Source organism: Palaemon carinicauda, chromosome 4 (genome assembly GCF_036898095.1).
Source record: "Palaemon carinicauda isolate YSFRI2023 chromosome 4, ASM3689809v2, whole genome shotgun sequence".
In the NCBI taxonomy this organism is placed as follows: domain Eukaryota; kingdom Metazoa; phylum Arthropoda; class Malacostraca; order Decapoda; family Palaemonidae; genus Palaemon; species Palaemon carinicauda.
In genome coordinates, this window is record NC_090728.1 from 163,157,145 (window position 1) to 163,173,465 (window position 16,321).

At 45.3% G+C, this 16,321-nt stretch overlaps 1 protein-coding gene across 1 annotated transcript in view; it reads left to right on the plus strand.

The window, feature by feature from the left end:
* The first annotated feature begins 1,146 nt into the window (after positions 1–1,146).
* Positions 1,147–16,321, plus strand: part of LOC137640140 (endoplasmic reticulum transmembrane helix translocase) — a 141,701-nt gene continuing 126,526 nt past the window's right edge. The window contains exons 1-2 of the mRNA XM_068372632.1: positions 1,147–1,468; positions 8,195–8,284. Coding sequence (XP_068228733.1) covers positions 1,208–1,468; positions 8,195–8,284 — 351 coding nt within the window. The 5' untranslated portion in view covers positions 1,147–1,207. The remainder of the gene's footprint in view (positions 1,469–8,194; positions 8,285–16,321) is intronic.

Genomic DNA, 16,321 nt, shown 5'->3' on the forward strand with positions numbered 1-16,321 from the left:
ATCTACCGTCGAATTTCTATTATAGTATGCTATCTACCGTCGAATTTCTACTATAGTATGGTATCTACCACAAAGTATGTTATCTACCGTCAATGTTAATCCTCCTGTTTGATGAGGATTATCAAACAGATTATTTACCACCAGTATGTTATCCTCATTGGACTTTAATTATAGTTTAATAATATTTATTGGCTGGACAACATGGGTGCATAATTATAAGCAGTTTGTAGGGAAACTTTTTTTTTTTTTTTTTTTTTTTTTTTTTTTTTTTTTTTTTTTTTATCAAAAATTTATTCTACTACTGCTTGTAAACATATCTTACATCATTCAAGAAAGCAGGAAATACATCTTCGCCTTTTCTCAGAACTTTCCAATTGAAACCACCACACTACACACTTCCAGACACATTAAACCAATCAGTGACAGTATTAGGTGATTTCCCAGTTAATTGTAAAGTAGTGTTAATTGGGGTCTCATAAACAAAATAATAAACCAATTCCAAAATTTCAGAAAGGGGTGGTAGGCTAGATAGCAAAATCGGCGGTAGATAGCATACTATAATAGCACCGGTTTTCGGACCCCTGTTGCAATAATTTACTATGCAATTTGTTAATAACTTCGCAATGAGACTAATTTGCCACCTAAATCCGCTTTCCTATTATTACCAAGTTATTTTTTTAATTCTCCCTTTTTTCTGTTTGAAAATTAAAACTACTAGCTGTGTCAACAATCCAAATGTAAAAGAGCAAAGAGTAATGAGTTCACAGATGACGTACATACATTATTTTTAGTGTTACATTAAGCAGAATAATTTATTTTTTCTTTTCTAGAGCTTGTTAAGCTCTCGTGATCGGTGCTGCATATGACACGATTTTCTTTTCATTAAATTAAAATTCGTGAAAGCTGGTTAATGTTAAATTACCCATTCTTGTGTTGGCACAGGATCTTGCTATTAATGCAAAATAACACAAGTCTACATTCATAATTTTCTCATCGTTATTTCCTTATTTCGTTTGTCAATTTATCTCAAGAAATCAAAACTAAACACAATAAAGCTTACGACATTTCCAGTTCACTAAAGAATTAATCTCTATGGACGAGAAGGACGAGAATCACTACAAATTGTCTTATGTTGTATAATGCTAATTGGTGGAATGTTTTCCCGTTTCGGCCGTCAAAACTGTCTCTGGGTAACTGATGTAAGGCAATGGCTACTAGTGATAGTATTGATGATTTGGTACAGTCTGTGAGCCTTTACGTACCAAGGCCTCTGTTGTTGCACGGATATATATTACCCTTTTTAATATTGTACGGAGGATGGGCGTGGGCATGGATTTTCATATATGGCTGGGAAGAATACTTCGAGGCAGGCCTTATCGCCTTGGCAGGTCTTGGGTGTTTGCAAGTGCTCACATCTCTATTTTGTCACTGGTCCGTCCATGTACGATGTCTCCTCACTTGTAGAAAGGTACGTTTCTATTTCAAACTTTTATTTGGGCATTGGAATAATTTGCTTGCAACCATCTGTTGTTTAGGTTGTCCTCCCAAGTCAGAACAAGTTAGGCTACCGGCATCTGTAGACTACGTGTGTACAGCTGTTGGTGAATATTTATGTTCCACATAAAGCTGATTTATTTATTTTCATATCAGTTTTGTCTCTATGGTATGGTAGAGGAAAAAGATACGTTTGTAGATCTGCGGACACAGGTCTGCTCAGACATAAGGAAAGGAAATATCAATCCCATTTCACTTAGACATATTGGCTAACCTAATGTACCGCCACTTAACCTTTCTAGTAAGATTATTGGGTATTATTACAGTTTCAACCATTATGGGAAATCTATTATATTTATATTTTTCCCGAGTAAAGCACGTGATAACAAAACACTTCTTCTCAATACATTATTGTTGCTAATGCATACTTACAGAGAAAAAAAAATATTTCAGGTATTGAAGGTCTTGACTTTTTCTAAGTTTAGTGTATATCTTTCCATGGGCACGCAAGGTAGCTCTTGTTAGTTTGTATATCTGTTTTCATCTTACTTGGCTCCTCCCCATTGCGTAATGTGACAATATTTACTTGAATGCGCATTTCCTCCTCCCACTAATGTCGCTCCTCCAATCAAAATACTACTGGGATCTTTTCAAGTATTGGCTTCCTGCTAGTAATGTCGCTCTTCCAATGAAATTAGATTTTTTTTTTTCAAGAGTTATCGTTTGCTATTTTTTTCCCTTATACAGTAATTTGTTTTCGAAACGCCCGATTGTCGTTTGTTTTCGATTTTGAAACCTGCCGGTCTCTATACGTTCAGCACTCTCGTTACTTAACTGGCATGGATCTTCCGGTGCAGGTGTGCAATATATGTCGCTATTCGTATTTTGAGGTGATCGCTCGATTTCATGGAAGATATAATGGTACTCCAGAGGTTGTGAATAGGTTTCTTAGAGAGCATTCAGTATTACCCATAAGTGTAAGTGTGCTAAATGTGATTCACCTTTACTTTTCTGTGAGGTACTGATTAGGGGTAGGTTTAGGTAGGTCTAGGGTCTGAGACCGGGGTCGTTCTAGGTTAGGTTAGGGGGGTTTGTTAGGTTAGCTGGTTTAGTTTAGGGGTAGGTCTAGGGTCTGTGACCGGCGTCCTTCTAGGTTAGGTTAGGGGGGTTTGTTAGGTTAGCTGGTTTAGTTTAGGGGTAGGTCTAGGGTCTGTGACCGAGCTTCTTCTAGGTTAGGTTAGGGGGGTTTGTTAGGTTAGCTGGTTTAGTTTAGGGGTAGGTCTAGGGTCTGTGACTGGGGGCCTTCTAGGTTAGGTTAGGGGGGTTTGTTAGGTTAGCTGGTTTAGTTTAGTGATACGTTTAGGGTTTGTGATGAAAGATTAAGGTCTGTGGTATACTTAACAGCTTTCAGGATTTGTTTTCTAACATAAACCATTTTTTTTATTGCAAATATCATTTGACGCCCCCCCCCCACCTGGTGTCCCCCATAATTGTTGGGATGAAGTAGGGTCTTTCTGCATTACAACATAATATGAAACAAAAACAATAAAAACACGGTTACAAACACTGATTTTTCTGGAAAAAAACTTTTGTTTTAACTCTAATTACATAGTAAATCTCTAAATCGGATGGTTTGCGATCAAAATAAACGTTAAATCCGTTGGAACTACACTATTTCTGATGCAACAAGTATATTTTTATTCCAGTTTCCCCATAATGGTTGAAACTGTAATTTTACCGATTATAGATTAGTATGTTAACCTTTGTGGTACTCTTAAATACCCAAGGATGTATATGACAAACAAACTTTGTAGTGTACAGGGGTTCCCTGTGTGCTAGAAACACGGAAGCTGTCCTTAAAGTAAAGTAAGATGATAATAGATGTTCCTAGTTTATTTACAGAAAAATTGAATAGTCGTGTTGAAAACATTTGTCACAAACCTTTATCTTCTATGTTACAAGAGTATGGAACATAAGATTATGAATGAAAAACTAATTTTATAAGGGAAACGGATACAAACTACCTTAAGGTTCCCATTTAACCCAAACTGAGACTCCTTTCCTTACCTACCAGGGGCTCACTCCTCCTCCTGCAACCCACTAAGACTCTGTGTCCTTACTTTACCTTAAGGGAGACCGTATTTTGTGTTGGCTTCCCTTCTGAAAAATGGTTTGTCACTTATAACTTGAAAAGTATGATTTTTATATAATTATATTCCAATAATGTTTATTTGTTTACTTTCTCCATCATTAGAGAAAAAAGTCTTGTCTTTTTGGCATAGAAATAGTGCACAAGAAAAAAAAATAGTAGGAAATTATGCATTGATAAAATGAAATAAAAGTCCTTCTTTTTTAGCATTAAATAGCCCAGAAGCAAAATTAATGACTATCATGTATTTCAAATTTATACAAAAGCAAATTAGAGAAAAGTTATTTAATCCACAATTATGGGGAAATTTTTTTTACCCTTTCTGACATATGCATAATACAGATAAAACTAATGAAAAAAATATTGAAAACTTTAATTTGTTCCGTAACTGAATACAAACCACGCTATTTACATGGGGTAATTACTTTGGCGACAGCCGATGACGAGCCATAAAGTTTTAATGAGGGTTTCCTACCCCACCGCTAGTTAGCGGGGGGTAGGGAGGGGTAGCTAGCTACCCCTCCCCCTCACACACACCGGAGAATGCTCCACTTTACTTTTGGCTCGCATAGTGATCGGAGGTTACCGCTCCTATGCTCTCTTGACGGCCATTATTGTTTTGTCTTTTAACTTTCCTTTTCTTATACTGGATATATTTAAACATTACTGATGTTTATATATTTTTTTGTGTACAGTATAGAAAAGGTAAGTTTCCTTTGCTTTCGGTGTTGTGCGGTGTGTATTGTGTACGTCTGCTAGAGTTCGCCGGCTTAGGCCTCCACGATCTTTCCGTGATCACGGCCTTGCACTTCTAGGCCACCATGGTTGCCTTTCGTGGAGTCCGGCCCTTCTCTTGAGGTCGTTCACCTCTTACTCCGTACTATGCCTACGATAGCTTCTCAGTCCGAGTCGCTATTTAGTTTTATTTGTCTCAATTATTTTTATGAACATCATTGTGTTTTAACTTTTCAGCTCAAGGCTCACGTCCCTTCGGGGGCCGGTGATCCTTGGAACATTCAAAGTCAATTGCATAATTATAATGTTATAATTCTGTTTGTTAACTTCGTTCCCCCCCCCCCTCACCTAGGCATGCCGGGTGGGGAAGGGGGAGGGGCGCATACCTTCTTTCATTCTTATGTTTTTTTTTTTTATTCTCCCCTCGGGGTTTCTCTTCGGAGTTTCACCCGGGGGAATTGCTGTTAAATAATTATTTTGTTTTATTTTCCAGTTTGCGATGCTGTTTCTTCGTTCCTATTGTGTGCCTTCGAAGCAGAGCTGTCCTGTTATCCTGGGGAGTCGGCTTCGCCGCCGTCTCACAAGGCGTTCGTCAGGGGCGTTTCCTTCTCTTAGAAGTTCCCCCGTGACTACTGCCAGCTCTTCATTGCATCCTAGAACGATAAGGAGGTTCGCCTCCAGGGTAGTTAGTTAGCTTCCCTTTTTACTTCCTTGGTCTTTAGGCGGTTATGCTCTTGGGGCTGAGCGGCCGCCCTTATGACTCGCTCAAGGAGCTGAGCGGTTGCAAGGCTAGACCATGGTACTAGCGACTATGCTCTTGGGGCTGAGCGGTCGCTTCTGTGGCTACGCTCAAGGGGCTGAGCAGCTGCAGGTTCAGTCTGGCCCCTCTCTCGTTCGCGAGGGAGGCCTCACTAAGGGCTCCTCTTCGGAGGATCGCTCCTTTTGTCTCTTCTATGAAGAGTCCCCTCCCGTTCGCGTGAGAGGACACTCACAGCGACTCCTCTTCGGAGGATGGTTCCTGTTACGTCTGCTGATCTCTGGGCCTTTCGGGGCTCCATCGCCAGTCTCTTCCACGAAGTGCTTACCTCTCTCGTTCGCGAGAGAGGCCACTCATAGAGACTCCTCTTCGGAGGATTGTTCCTGTTAACAACAGCTTGCTGTTCAGTCACTAACATTTCGGTGTTTAGTGACAGGGAAACTTCGGTTTCCCTTTTTCCCCTTACCCTTCGGGGTCTCGGAGCTTTAGTTACGCAGTTCCCTCGGGTTCTTGTAACTTTGTCACTTCTACACTTCAGTGATTAGTGACGGAGAAACTTCGGTTTCTCGTTGCGTTGATCCTTCGGGGTCTTGCAACTTCTCCTCAGTGTACCTGTTGCCTGCTGTATCCGTTCCTGATTGCAGACGCGCCTTGGGCGCCCTCGCCCCCGTTATCTAACGGGCTTCTCCCTTCGGGGCAGGAGAGACTTTCTCAAACCTTGAGTAAGTCCCTTAAGTGCCAGGTATCACCTGTGCGCCAACGTTCCTTTACGCGCTTGCACTCGACTGCTGTTCCTGAGTCTGCTTTCAGAGACACCCTGTTTCAGTATGTAGTAGGCTGCTACCAACGTTCCCTGTGCATTTTGCGCACATCGTTGGGGTTCCTGAGTTAGCGCACTGGCGCTCACCAGCGTTTCAGCCTACGGTGTCTCTTAAGTCTCCTCTACGAAGGACACCTCCCGTTCGCGGGAAAGGTTCCTCACAGGGACTACTCCTCGGAGTATTTAGCAGTCCCTCAGTTGATCGTCGGCACTGAAGTAGACCTCCTGGTCCTCTTCAGGGGATGCCCTCCCTTTTAGGGATGCATCCCAGTTCCTGATCTACGAGTTAGCCGATCCCTTAACTATTCCCGACGATCTTCTGTTGCACAGAGGCTTACGTTCTTCACTCGCGCATATGCGCTGAAGACCGCCCGCGCGATTCGCGCTAATGCGTAAGCTTTGATGATCGCCCGCGCACGGGATGGTTATTCCGCTCGCGATCTGGCGATCATCAAGGATCGTTAGCCGACGATCTTCTGATGCGCGCCAACGCTTAGCGTTAATAATCGCCCGCGCGCGGGAAACCAACCCTCTCGCGATCGTCGATGGTTTAGCCGACGATCTTCTACTCGCTCTAACGCGTAAGCCTTAATGCTCGCCCGCGCGTGGGATGATTTCCCGCGCGCGATCTCGCGATCGTCGACGGTTTAGCCGACGATCTTCTACTCCCGCTAACGCGTAAGCGTTAATGCTCGCCCGCGCGTGGGATGATTTCCCGCGCGCGATCTCGCGATCGTCGACGTAGCCGACAATCTTCTACTCACGCTAACGCGTAAGCGTTAATGATCGCCCACGCGCAGGATTATTTCCCGTGCGCGATCTCGCGATCATCGACGGTTTAGCCGACGACCTTATGTTCTCGCTAACGCGTAAGCGTTGATGATCGCCCGCGCACGATCTCGCGATCGTCGACGATCTTCTACTCGCGCTAACGCGTAAGCGTTAATGCTCGCCCGCGCGTGGGATGATTTCCCCCGCACGATCTCGCAATCGTCGACGGTTTAGCCGACGATCTTCTGTTCGCGCTAACGCATAATTGTCGGCCGTTAGCCGGCGATCTTCGGATCCGGCGCTAAGCGGGAGCGCCGACGATCTTCTTAGTACGCTTAGGCTCCTATGATCGTTCTGTGCGCGGGATGGTTCCCGCGCACGGTTCTCCGCACTCGATCGCCTCAGGCTCCGTAATGGACAAGTAGCAGAAGGTTGAGGGCATTGTTACCTGGTGTTAGTCTGCATGAATGAAAAGATCTGTCTGGCCCTTATTCTTTTCTTCATCCTCTCCTCCCTTGGAGAAAGCAGCATCCTGGGTTCTCTGCACAGCTGACCTCAAACCACTGCAGGTAGACCATGCTTCCTTGTGTTCCTAGTATTAAGTGTAATACTGTCATGTCCCCATACCGTGACGAGATGGTATTGGGAGAGTCCTAGCCTAAATTTCCTTCTGAGGAACTCCAGGTCAACTTCCTAGGACGAGTCACTTTTCACCTTCGCATACACCTTACGTAGGCCGCGGCAGTTTCACAACCGCTAGCGAGGAGCAGGGATTCCCTGTTGTCCGAGTACTTAAACGCTCGAATATGGAATCCCCGGGCAAGCCAAAGCCAGTATGGCAGGGACTCACCACCCTTCCTAAGGGTTAAGTCACCCCATGTAAATAGCGTGGTTTGTATTTCAGTTACGGAACAAATGACAAATTCGTAGATAATTTGTATTTTTCCTAACTATACAAACCTTAGCTATTTACACATATTTGCCCGCCAGCCCTGTCCCCCAAGATAAGTCCTACCTCTAAGTAAAGTGGAGTTCGCACTGTGTGTGTGAGGGGGGAGGGGTAGCAAGCTACCCCTCCCTACCCCACGCTAACTAGCGGAGGGGTAGTAAACCCTCGTTAAAATTCTTATGGCTCGCCATTCAGCTACGCCGAAGTAATTACCGCATGTAAATAGCTAAGGTTTGTATAGTTAGGAAAAATACAAATTATCTACGAATTTTTCATATTTTTTTAAATGTTTCCTTTTTCTGTTTATTGAACATTTTATCAAAAAGAAGTTTGATGTTGATAGAAAATTAGTACCTAGTAAAATAATATTAAGAAAAATTATTTGTAAACTTGAAAATGATTTTTGCAAACAAGGCTTTGTAATAAAAAGCACTAAAGGAAAGTATAGTTGTGTAAATAACTTGTATTGTTTTAAGTATCTTCTATTGAATCCTTCCTCATATGTTCTTTATGTTTCAGGAGAACAACCCCAAGATTGCAAGTTTAGTCAAAGTTGTGCCAACACCAAACAATGGGTCAGCAGAGCTTGTTAAAATCCACAAAATGTTTGTAAGTTGAAAATTGAGTTTTGATTAATTTGTAACTTTCAAGTTTTGAATATAATATTGAATGCAGTGCCTTGATTTATTTATCGACAAGTAACAAGCCTTAATTGTTTCTACACAAATACGAATCCTTGTCCTTTACTAGGAGTATGATTTCAGCAAAGCTGGAATTTGGCTGTTAAAATTTATAATTAGTTGTTGCTAGTCAACGGTAGGCTGCTGGGAAGCCCCGTCCCCTCACTGAGTAGCCAATTTGACTTCAGCTGCAGAGCAGTATGGACGTAGTCTTTGCGCTAAACAAAGCTTAGATTTGTTCCGTAACCGGAATAAAAACCCCGCTATTTACATTGGGTTTACCTTTTAGCGCAGCTGAAATGGCGAGCCATTAGAATTTAACGAGGGTGTATTACCCCCGCGCTAGTTAGCGGGGTGGGTAGGGGAGTGGTAGCTAGCTACCCCTCCCCCCCTTCACACACAGGTAAATGCTCACTTTCACTTTTGGCTCGGACTGGGACAGACGTCTCTGTCTTGGTCCTCGCTTGGCAGCCATTGTTTGTTTTGTCTTTACTTAATCGCTTACTTTTCTTTTACTCAATATATATGTAAACATGTTTTCATGTTTGTATATATTTTTGAGTATAGAATTCAGTAAGTTTCCTTTTCAGAGTTGTGTGTGTAGTGTACGATATCTCCGTGGAGTCCTCGGCAGTTAGGCCACCACGGCGTAATTTTATGGGTTGCGATCGAGTTTGATTTCGGTCTTTCTCTCTCTCTCTCTCTTGAGGTCGTTCACCCTTTTACTACGTGTTTCTACGCCCTTGTAGCTTCCTTCCCGTGTGGGGGGGTAGCTACGCCGTACGTTTTGTCTCAATTAGTTTATGAATCTAATTGTAGTTGTTTTTTTTAGCTTGTAGAACGATTCCTTTCGGGGTTTTAGTTCTTTCTTTAGTGTTCATTCATTTTTAAATTACATTTTTCAATATTAATCTTACCCGATAATCATGTAGCTGTCAACTCCGTTGCCCGACAGAATTCTACGGAAGGGATACGCCAGCGATCACTATACTAGAAGGGGGTGTACTCACCAGCGCCACCTGTGGCCAGGTACTGCAGTACTTCTTGTTGACACCACCTCAATTTTTCCTCTGTCGTGCTTCCGGCAAGACATACATGGATACGCTTATAATTTTGGAGTCTTGTTCACGGTTTTTGGTGAAGTATTGCTCTAAGATTTCAGCTTTCGCTATACTGGAAACTTGTCTATTAGCTTAGATAGCTTTTATATTGATTTGATTAATGGTTAACGATCTTTTGCTTTAATTGGAATCCCCCTTGACTGTTCTTTGATTCAAGATGTCTGACCTTTCTCAAGCTCCTCCCCAAAGACGATGTAGGACTTGTATTAGGCGTATTCCGAAGGCCTCGGTTGATCCTCACACCGTTTGTTCCGACTGTAGGGGAAAATCCTGTCAGTTGGAAGATCGATGTGAGGAATGCGCCGGACTTTCGGAACTTGATTTTGTTCGATTCCTAAAGTATACCACTAAGTTAGAGAGAGAGAGAGTTAGGAGGAGTTCGGCTCGCTCTTCGCTTTATTCCTCATCCCATGATCCTCAACCTTTTCCTCCCCCTGTAGTGGCTACCCCCGAACCTACTTTTTGTGCTCAGCCTGATATGTCTGATGTTTTACGTGCCATTCAGGCTTTAGGTGATAAAGTGGAGTCGGTAGTGAGTGACCACAAGTTCCTCTTGGCGGACGTCAAGGAACTTAAAGTGAAAAGTGCAGTGGGAAGTGGTAGTGCCAGTGCTGTGCCGAGTGCTAGTGTCAGTGTCAGTGTTGTGCGTGAGGGTACTTCTGTGCGTGCCAGTCGTCCTCCCAGTCCGGGACCTCTTGCAAGCTCCCAAGCCCAGGGGAGAAGCAATGTCGAAGGGCAAAAGGGTTCGGCAGGCCTTGATCGGCGCACAGAAGTATCCTCGGTGGTTGCGGGCGTATCTTACGGAGATCGTCACTTCCACTCTCAGACGATTGAGCCTTTAATTTCCTCGTCTGCAGTAGCTTTTTCGGGGAGAAAACGCTGGACTCAGGTCTCAAGACCTATTAAGCGTAAAGTCCAAACCTCACGAGTTTAACAGCCCGGATGTAGTCATTGGGCTAGCTCTGACTCGCCGCAGTCATCAGGAGACTGCACACCTCCTAAGAGAGGTAAGGCGATGCCGCAACAGACCTCAACTTCTGTTAAGGCTTTGCCTCAACAGACCTCATCGTCTGTTGATCCCAAGATGGCTTTGCTGCAGTCCATGCAGTCGCAGCTTGCGGTCTTAATGAGTGAGTTTCAGGCAGAGAAGGTTACACCTCCGCCTGCGAGCGCTCCTCCTCCTCTCCGCAGTCCAGTCTGCCAGACGTACGAAGTTGAGGTTCCTCAAGCTACCTCCATGCGTGAGCTACCGCGTTGGGAGTTGCCAGATACCAGCGTTGTGCAGCAACCTCCACCTTCCTTAAGGCAGGAACCTCTTTCCACGCGGCAACCTCCTCAACAATGGGGACAGGAGTCTTATGCCTTACAACCTCTACCTTTGAGACAAGAGTTTCTCGCAGTAAGACCATCCTCGAGGCAGCAACCTCTTGAGGTACGACAACCTCTACCATCCTTGAGGCAGTCACCTCAGCTCTCGCAGCTGACACCTCAACTCTCGAGGCAAGCTCCTCAAGAACCTCACTCGTGAGACAGGAACCGCGTTCTGCGCAGCCGCCACCTCAACTCTCGCAGCTCACACCTCAAGAACCTCAACTCGTGAGACTGGAATCTCTTACTGCGCAACCACCTCAACCCTTGAAGCAAGCGCAACTCTTGAGACAGGAACCTCATGCAAGGAGTCAGCCACCTCAACGCATGCATCTACCACCTTCTCCTCTACTTGACCAGTCTTTGCAGCCTGAACCTCAGGTTTTACTTCAGTCGCCTCTCACCACACTTGCTCCTCAAACCTCCGCAGTACCTCCTTCATCCCAGCCTCATGACTTTGTCATTAACAGCCCTCATCCTCTTCAACAGAGACTTGAGGATGAGACCGCAAGTGTTTCTGCACCCGCTTGTCAGGATTCTGCTGTTCAGCATACCGCTGTAACTTTACCTCTCGCTTCCCAACACTCAGGTGATGAGGTTTCGGAGGAGGAAGCTGCGCACCTAGATGATCCCTCTTCGGACGTGGAGGAGCCCAAGTCGTTACCACCCTCCATTGACTTTCGCAAGGTCCTGGCTCTTTTCAGAGAGGTTTACCCGGATCATTTTGTTTCTGCTACCCCTCGCTCTCCTCCATCAGAGTTTTCTCTAGGCATGCAAACTGTTAAGTCGGCCTACACTAAGCTCGTCTTTGCTAGATCCTCTAAGAGAGCTTTAAGAATGTTAGGGGATTGGTTACAGTCCAAACAGCAACTAGGGAAGACTTCATTTATGTTTCCTCCTACTAAGCTGACTTCTAAGGCGGGCGTATGGTATGCCACAGGAGAGGAACCAGGCTTGGGAATCCCTGCCTCTGCCCAGGCTGACTTCTCAAGTTTGGTTGACTCTCCACGTAGATCGGCTATGAGGCGCTCTAAGGTCTGCTGGACCTTTTCCGACTTAGACCACTTCTTAAAGGGTGTCTTTCGCGCCTTTGAGATTTTCAATTTTCTCGACTGGTGCCTGGGGGCCTTGAGCAAGAAGACTGCCCCTGCTGACAAGGACTCGGCCATGCTTATAATGTCCTGTATGGATAAAGCAATTCGTGATGGGTCCGGCGAACTTGCTTCCATGTTTGTTTCAGGAGTACTCAAGAAAAGGGAACAACTGTGCACTTTCCTTTCCACTGGTATCACCTCTTGTCAAAGGTCTCAGTTACTTTTTGCTCCGCTTTCTAAGTTCCTGTTTCCTGAGGAGCTTATCAAGGAATTGTCTGCGGCCCTTATTCAGAAGGACACTCATGACCTTGTGGCCTCTTCAGCTCGTAAGGCTAAGGTTGCTCCTTCGGTTCCTAGAACTTACCGCACCCCAGTGGCCGATACTCCTGCTACAAGATTTATTCCGCCCTTTCATGGCAGAGCCCCCAGCCGAGGAAGTACCCGTCCAGACGCTTTCAGGGGCAGGTCTAAGAAAGGTCCCAAGCCTTCGAAAGGCAAACACTGACTCTCCTCCTCTCCAGACAGCAGTAGGAGCCAGACTCAAGATCTTCTGGCAAGCTTGGGAAAGAAGAGGTGCAGACGCCCAGTCTGTCAAGTGGCTAAGGGAGGGTTACAGGATACCATTCTGCCGCAATCCCCCTTTGACCACTTCTCCCATCAACCTCTCTCCCAACTACAAGGAAAAGGACAAGAGGCTAGCGTTACACCAGGAGGTGTCGCTCCTGTTACAGAAGAAGGCAGTGGTGATAGTCCGGGACCATCAATCCCCGGGCTTCTACAACCGTCTCTTTCTGGTGGCCAAGAAGACAGGAGGTTGGAGACCGGTGCTGGACGTCAGTGCGCTCAATGCTTATGTCACCAAGCAGACGTTCACTATGGAGACGACGAAGTCGGTCCTAGCAGCGGTCAGGCAGGAGGACTGGATGGTCTCGTTGGATCTGAAAGACGCTTACTTTCACGTTCCTATTCATCCAGACTCCCAACCTTTCCTGAGATTCGTTTTTGGAAAGGTTGTGTACCAATTCCAAGCCCTGTGTTTTGGCCTAAGCACAGCGCCTATGGTGTTTACGCGTCTGATGAGGAATATTGCAAAATTCCTCCACTTAGCGGACATCAGAGCCTCCCTTTATTTAGACGACTGGCTGTTAAGAGCCCCCACAAGTCGTCGCTGTCTGGAGAGTCTCAACTGGACTTTGGACTTGATCAAGGAACTGGGTCTTTTGGTCAACTTAGAAAAGTCCCAGCTTATTCCCTCCCAATCCATCGTTTACCTGGGAATGGAGATTCGGAGTCAAGCTTTTCGGGCTTTTCCGTCGGCCCCAAGAATCAGCCAAGCCCTAGAGTGCATTCTGAGCATGCTGAAGAGGAACAGTTGCTCGGTGAGACAGTGGATGAGTCTAACAGGGACCCTGTCATCGTTAGCCCTGTTCATCGAGTTAGGGAGACTCCACCTCCGCCCTCTCCAATTCCATCTAGCAGCTCACTGGGACAAGGATTTGACGCTCGAAGCGGTCTCTATTCCTGTCACCAAAGAGATGAAGACTACTCTCATGTGGTGGAAGACCAACATCCTTCTCAAGGAGGGTCTATCGTTAGCGATTCAGACCCCCAATCTTCATCTCTTTTCGGACGCATCAGACTCGGGCTGGGGCGCGACCTTGGACGGACAGGAATGCTCGGGAACATGGACCAAGGAACAGGAAACGCTTCATATCAACTGCAAGGAGCTGCTGGCAGTTCATCTGGCCTTAATGAACTTCAAGTCCCTCCTGCTAAACAAGGTGGTGGAGGTGAACTCCGACAACACCACAGCCTTGGCATACATCTCCAAGCAGGGAGGGACCCATTCGAGGAAGCTGTACGAGATAGCAAGGGACCTCCTCATTTGGTCAAGAAGTCTAAACCTCACTCTGGTAACGAGGTTCATTCAGGGCAATATGAACGTCTCAGCAGATCGCCTCAGCAGGAAAGATCAAGTCATCCCCACGGAATGGACCCTTCACAAGAGCGTGTGCGACAGACTTTGGACCTTGTGGGGTCAGCCAACGATAGATCTGTTCGCCACCTCCATGACCAAGAGGCTCCCTTTGTACTGTTCCCCGGTTCCAGACCCAGCAGCAGTTCACGTAGATGCTTTTCTGCTGGATTGGTCCCATCTCGACTTATATGCATTCCCGCCGTTCAAGATCATCAACAGAGTCATTCAGAAGTTCGTCTCTCACGAAGGGACACGGCTGACGCTGGTTGCTCCCCTTTGGCCTGCAAGAGAATGGTTCACAGAGGTACTACAATGGCTGGTCGACGTTCCCAGGACTCTCCCTCTAAGAGTGGACCTTCTACGTCAACCTCACGTAAGGAAGGTACACACAAACCTCCACGCTCTTCGTCTGACTGCCTTCAGACTGTCGAAAGACTCGCTAGAGCTAGAGGCTTTTCGAAGGAGGCAGCCAGAGCGATTGCCAGAGCAAGGAGGATATCCACTCGTAGAGTCTACCAATCCAAGTGGGAAGTCTTCCGAAGCTGGTGCAGAGCCAATGCAGTTTCCTCTACCAATACCTCTGTAACCCAAGTTGCTGACTTCCTGTTACATCTTAGGAATGTTAGATCTCTTTCGGCTCCTACGATTAAAGGGTACAGAAGTATGTTGGCTTCAGTTCTCCGCCACAGAGGTTTGGATCTTTCCTCCAACAAGGACCTACAAGACATCCTTAAATCTTTCGAGACTTCTAAAGAACGTCGTTTGTCCACTCCAGGCTGGAATCTAGACGTAGTCTTAAGGTTCCTTATGTCTCCGAGGTTCGAACCTCTCCAGTCAGCTTCCTTCAAAGACCTTACTCTCAAAACTCTTTTCCTCGTCTGCCTTGCGACAGCCAAAAGAGTTAGTGAGGTTCACGCCTTCAGCAAGAACATAGGATTCACATCCGAATCAGCAACATGTTCTTTACAGCTCGGATTTTTAGCTAAAAATGAACTTCCTTCACGTCCTTGGCCTTGATCGTTCGAAATTCCTAGCCTTTCCAACATGGTGGGTAACGAGCTAGAGAGAGTTCTTTGCCCTGTCAGAGCTCTGAAATTCTATCTTAAAAGGTCAAAACCTATACGAGGACAGTCAGAGGCCTTATGGTGTGCCATCAAGAAACCTTCGATGCCTATGTCCAAAAACGCAGTTTCGTATTATATAAGGCTTCTGATTAGAGAAGCTCATTCTCACATGAAGGATGAAGACCTTGCTTTGCTGAAGGTAAGGACCCACGAAGTGAGAGCTGTAGCCACTTCGATGGCCTTTAAACAGAACCGTTCTCTGCAGAGCATTATGGATGCAACTTATTGGAGGAGCAAGTCAGTGTTTGCATCTTTTTATCTCAAAGATGTCCAGTCTCTTTACGAGAACTGCTACACCCTGGGACCATTCGTAGCAGCGAGTGCAGTAGTAGGTGAGGGCTCAGCCACTACATTCCCTTAATTCCATAACCTTTTTAACCTTTCTCTTGAATGCTTTTATTGTTGTTTTTTGGGTTGTTACGGTAGGCTAAGAAGCCTTCCGCATCCTATTTGATTTGGCGGGTGGTCAATTCGTTCTTGAGAAGCGCCTAGGTTTGAGGTTGTGTAGAGGTCCTTTAGTATGGGTTGCAGCCCTTTATACTTCAGCACCTTAGGGTTGTTCAGCCTCCTAAGAGGAACGCTGCGCTCAGTAAGGAAGACAAACTTATTAAAGGCAGAGTAATGGTTCAAGTCGACTTCCTTACCAGGTACTTATAATTTCATTGTTATTTTGAATAACTGATAATATGAAATACGGGATACTTAGCTTACTGATATACACGTACACTGGTTTTCACCCACCTCCCTGGGTGTGAATCAGCTACATGATTATCGGGTAAGATTAATATTGAAAAATGTTATTTTCATTAGTAAAATAAATTTTTGAATATACTTACCCGATAATCATGATTTAATTGACCCACCCTTCCTCCCCATAGAGAACCAGTGGACCGAGGAAAAATTGAGGTGGTGTCAACAAGAAGTACTGCAGTACCTGGCCACAGGTGGCGCTGGTGAGTACACCCCCTTCTAGTATAGTGATCGCTGGCGTATCCCTTCCGTAGAATTCTGTCGGGCAACGGAGTTGACAGCTACATGATTATCGGGTAAGTATATTCAAAAATTTATTTTACTAATGAAAATAACATAATTACATATTTTCATAATTATAATTGTTATAATTCTGTTTTGGTTACAGCTCTCCTTCCGTGAGTGTAAGTGGTTGTGAGGGCACGTGCCTGTTGTGTAATTCTTGTTTCCTTTCCCTCGGGATTCCTCTTCGGAGCCTTCCCGGGGGAATGAATGTGTACTAATGTTTTTTGTTTTTATTTTTTTACAGTT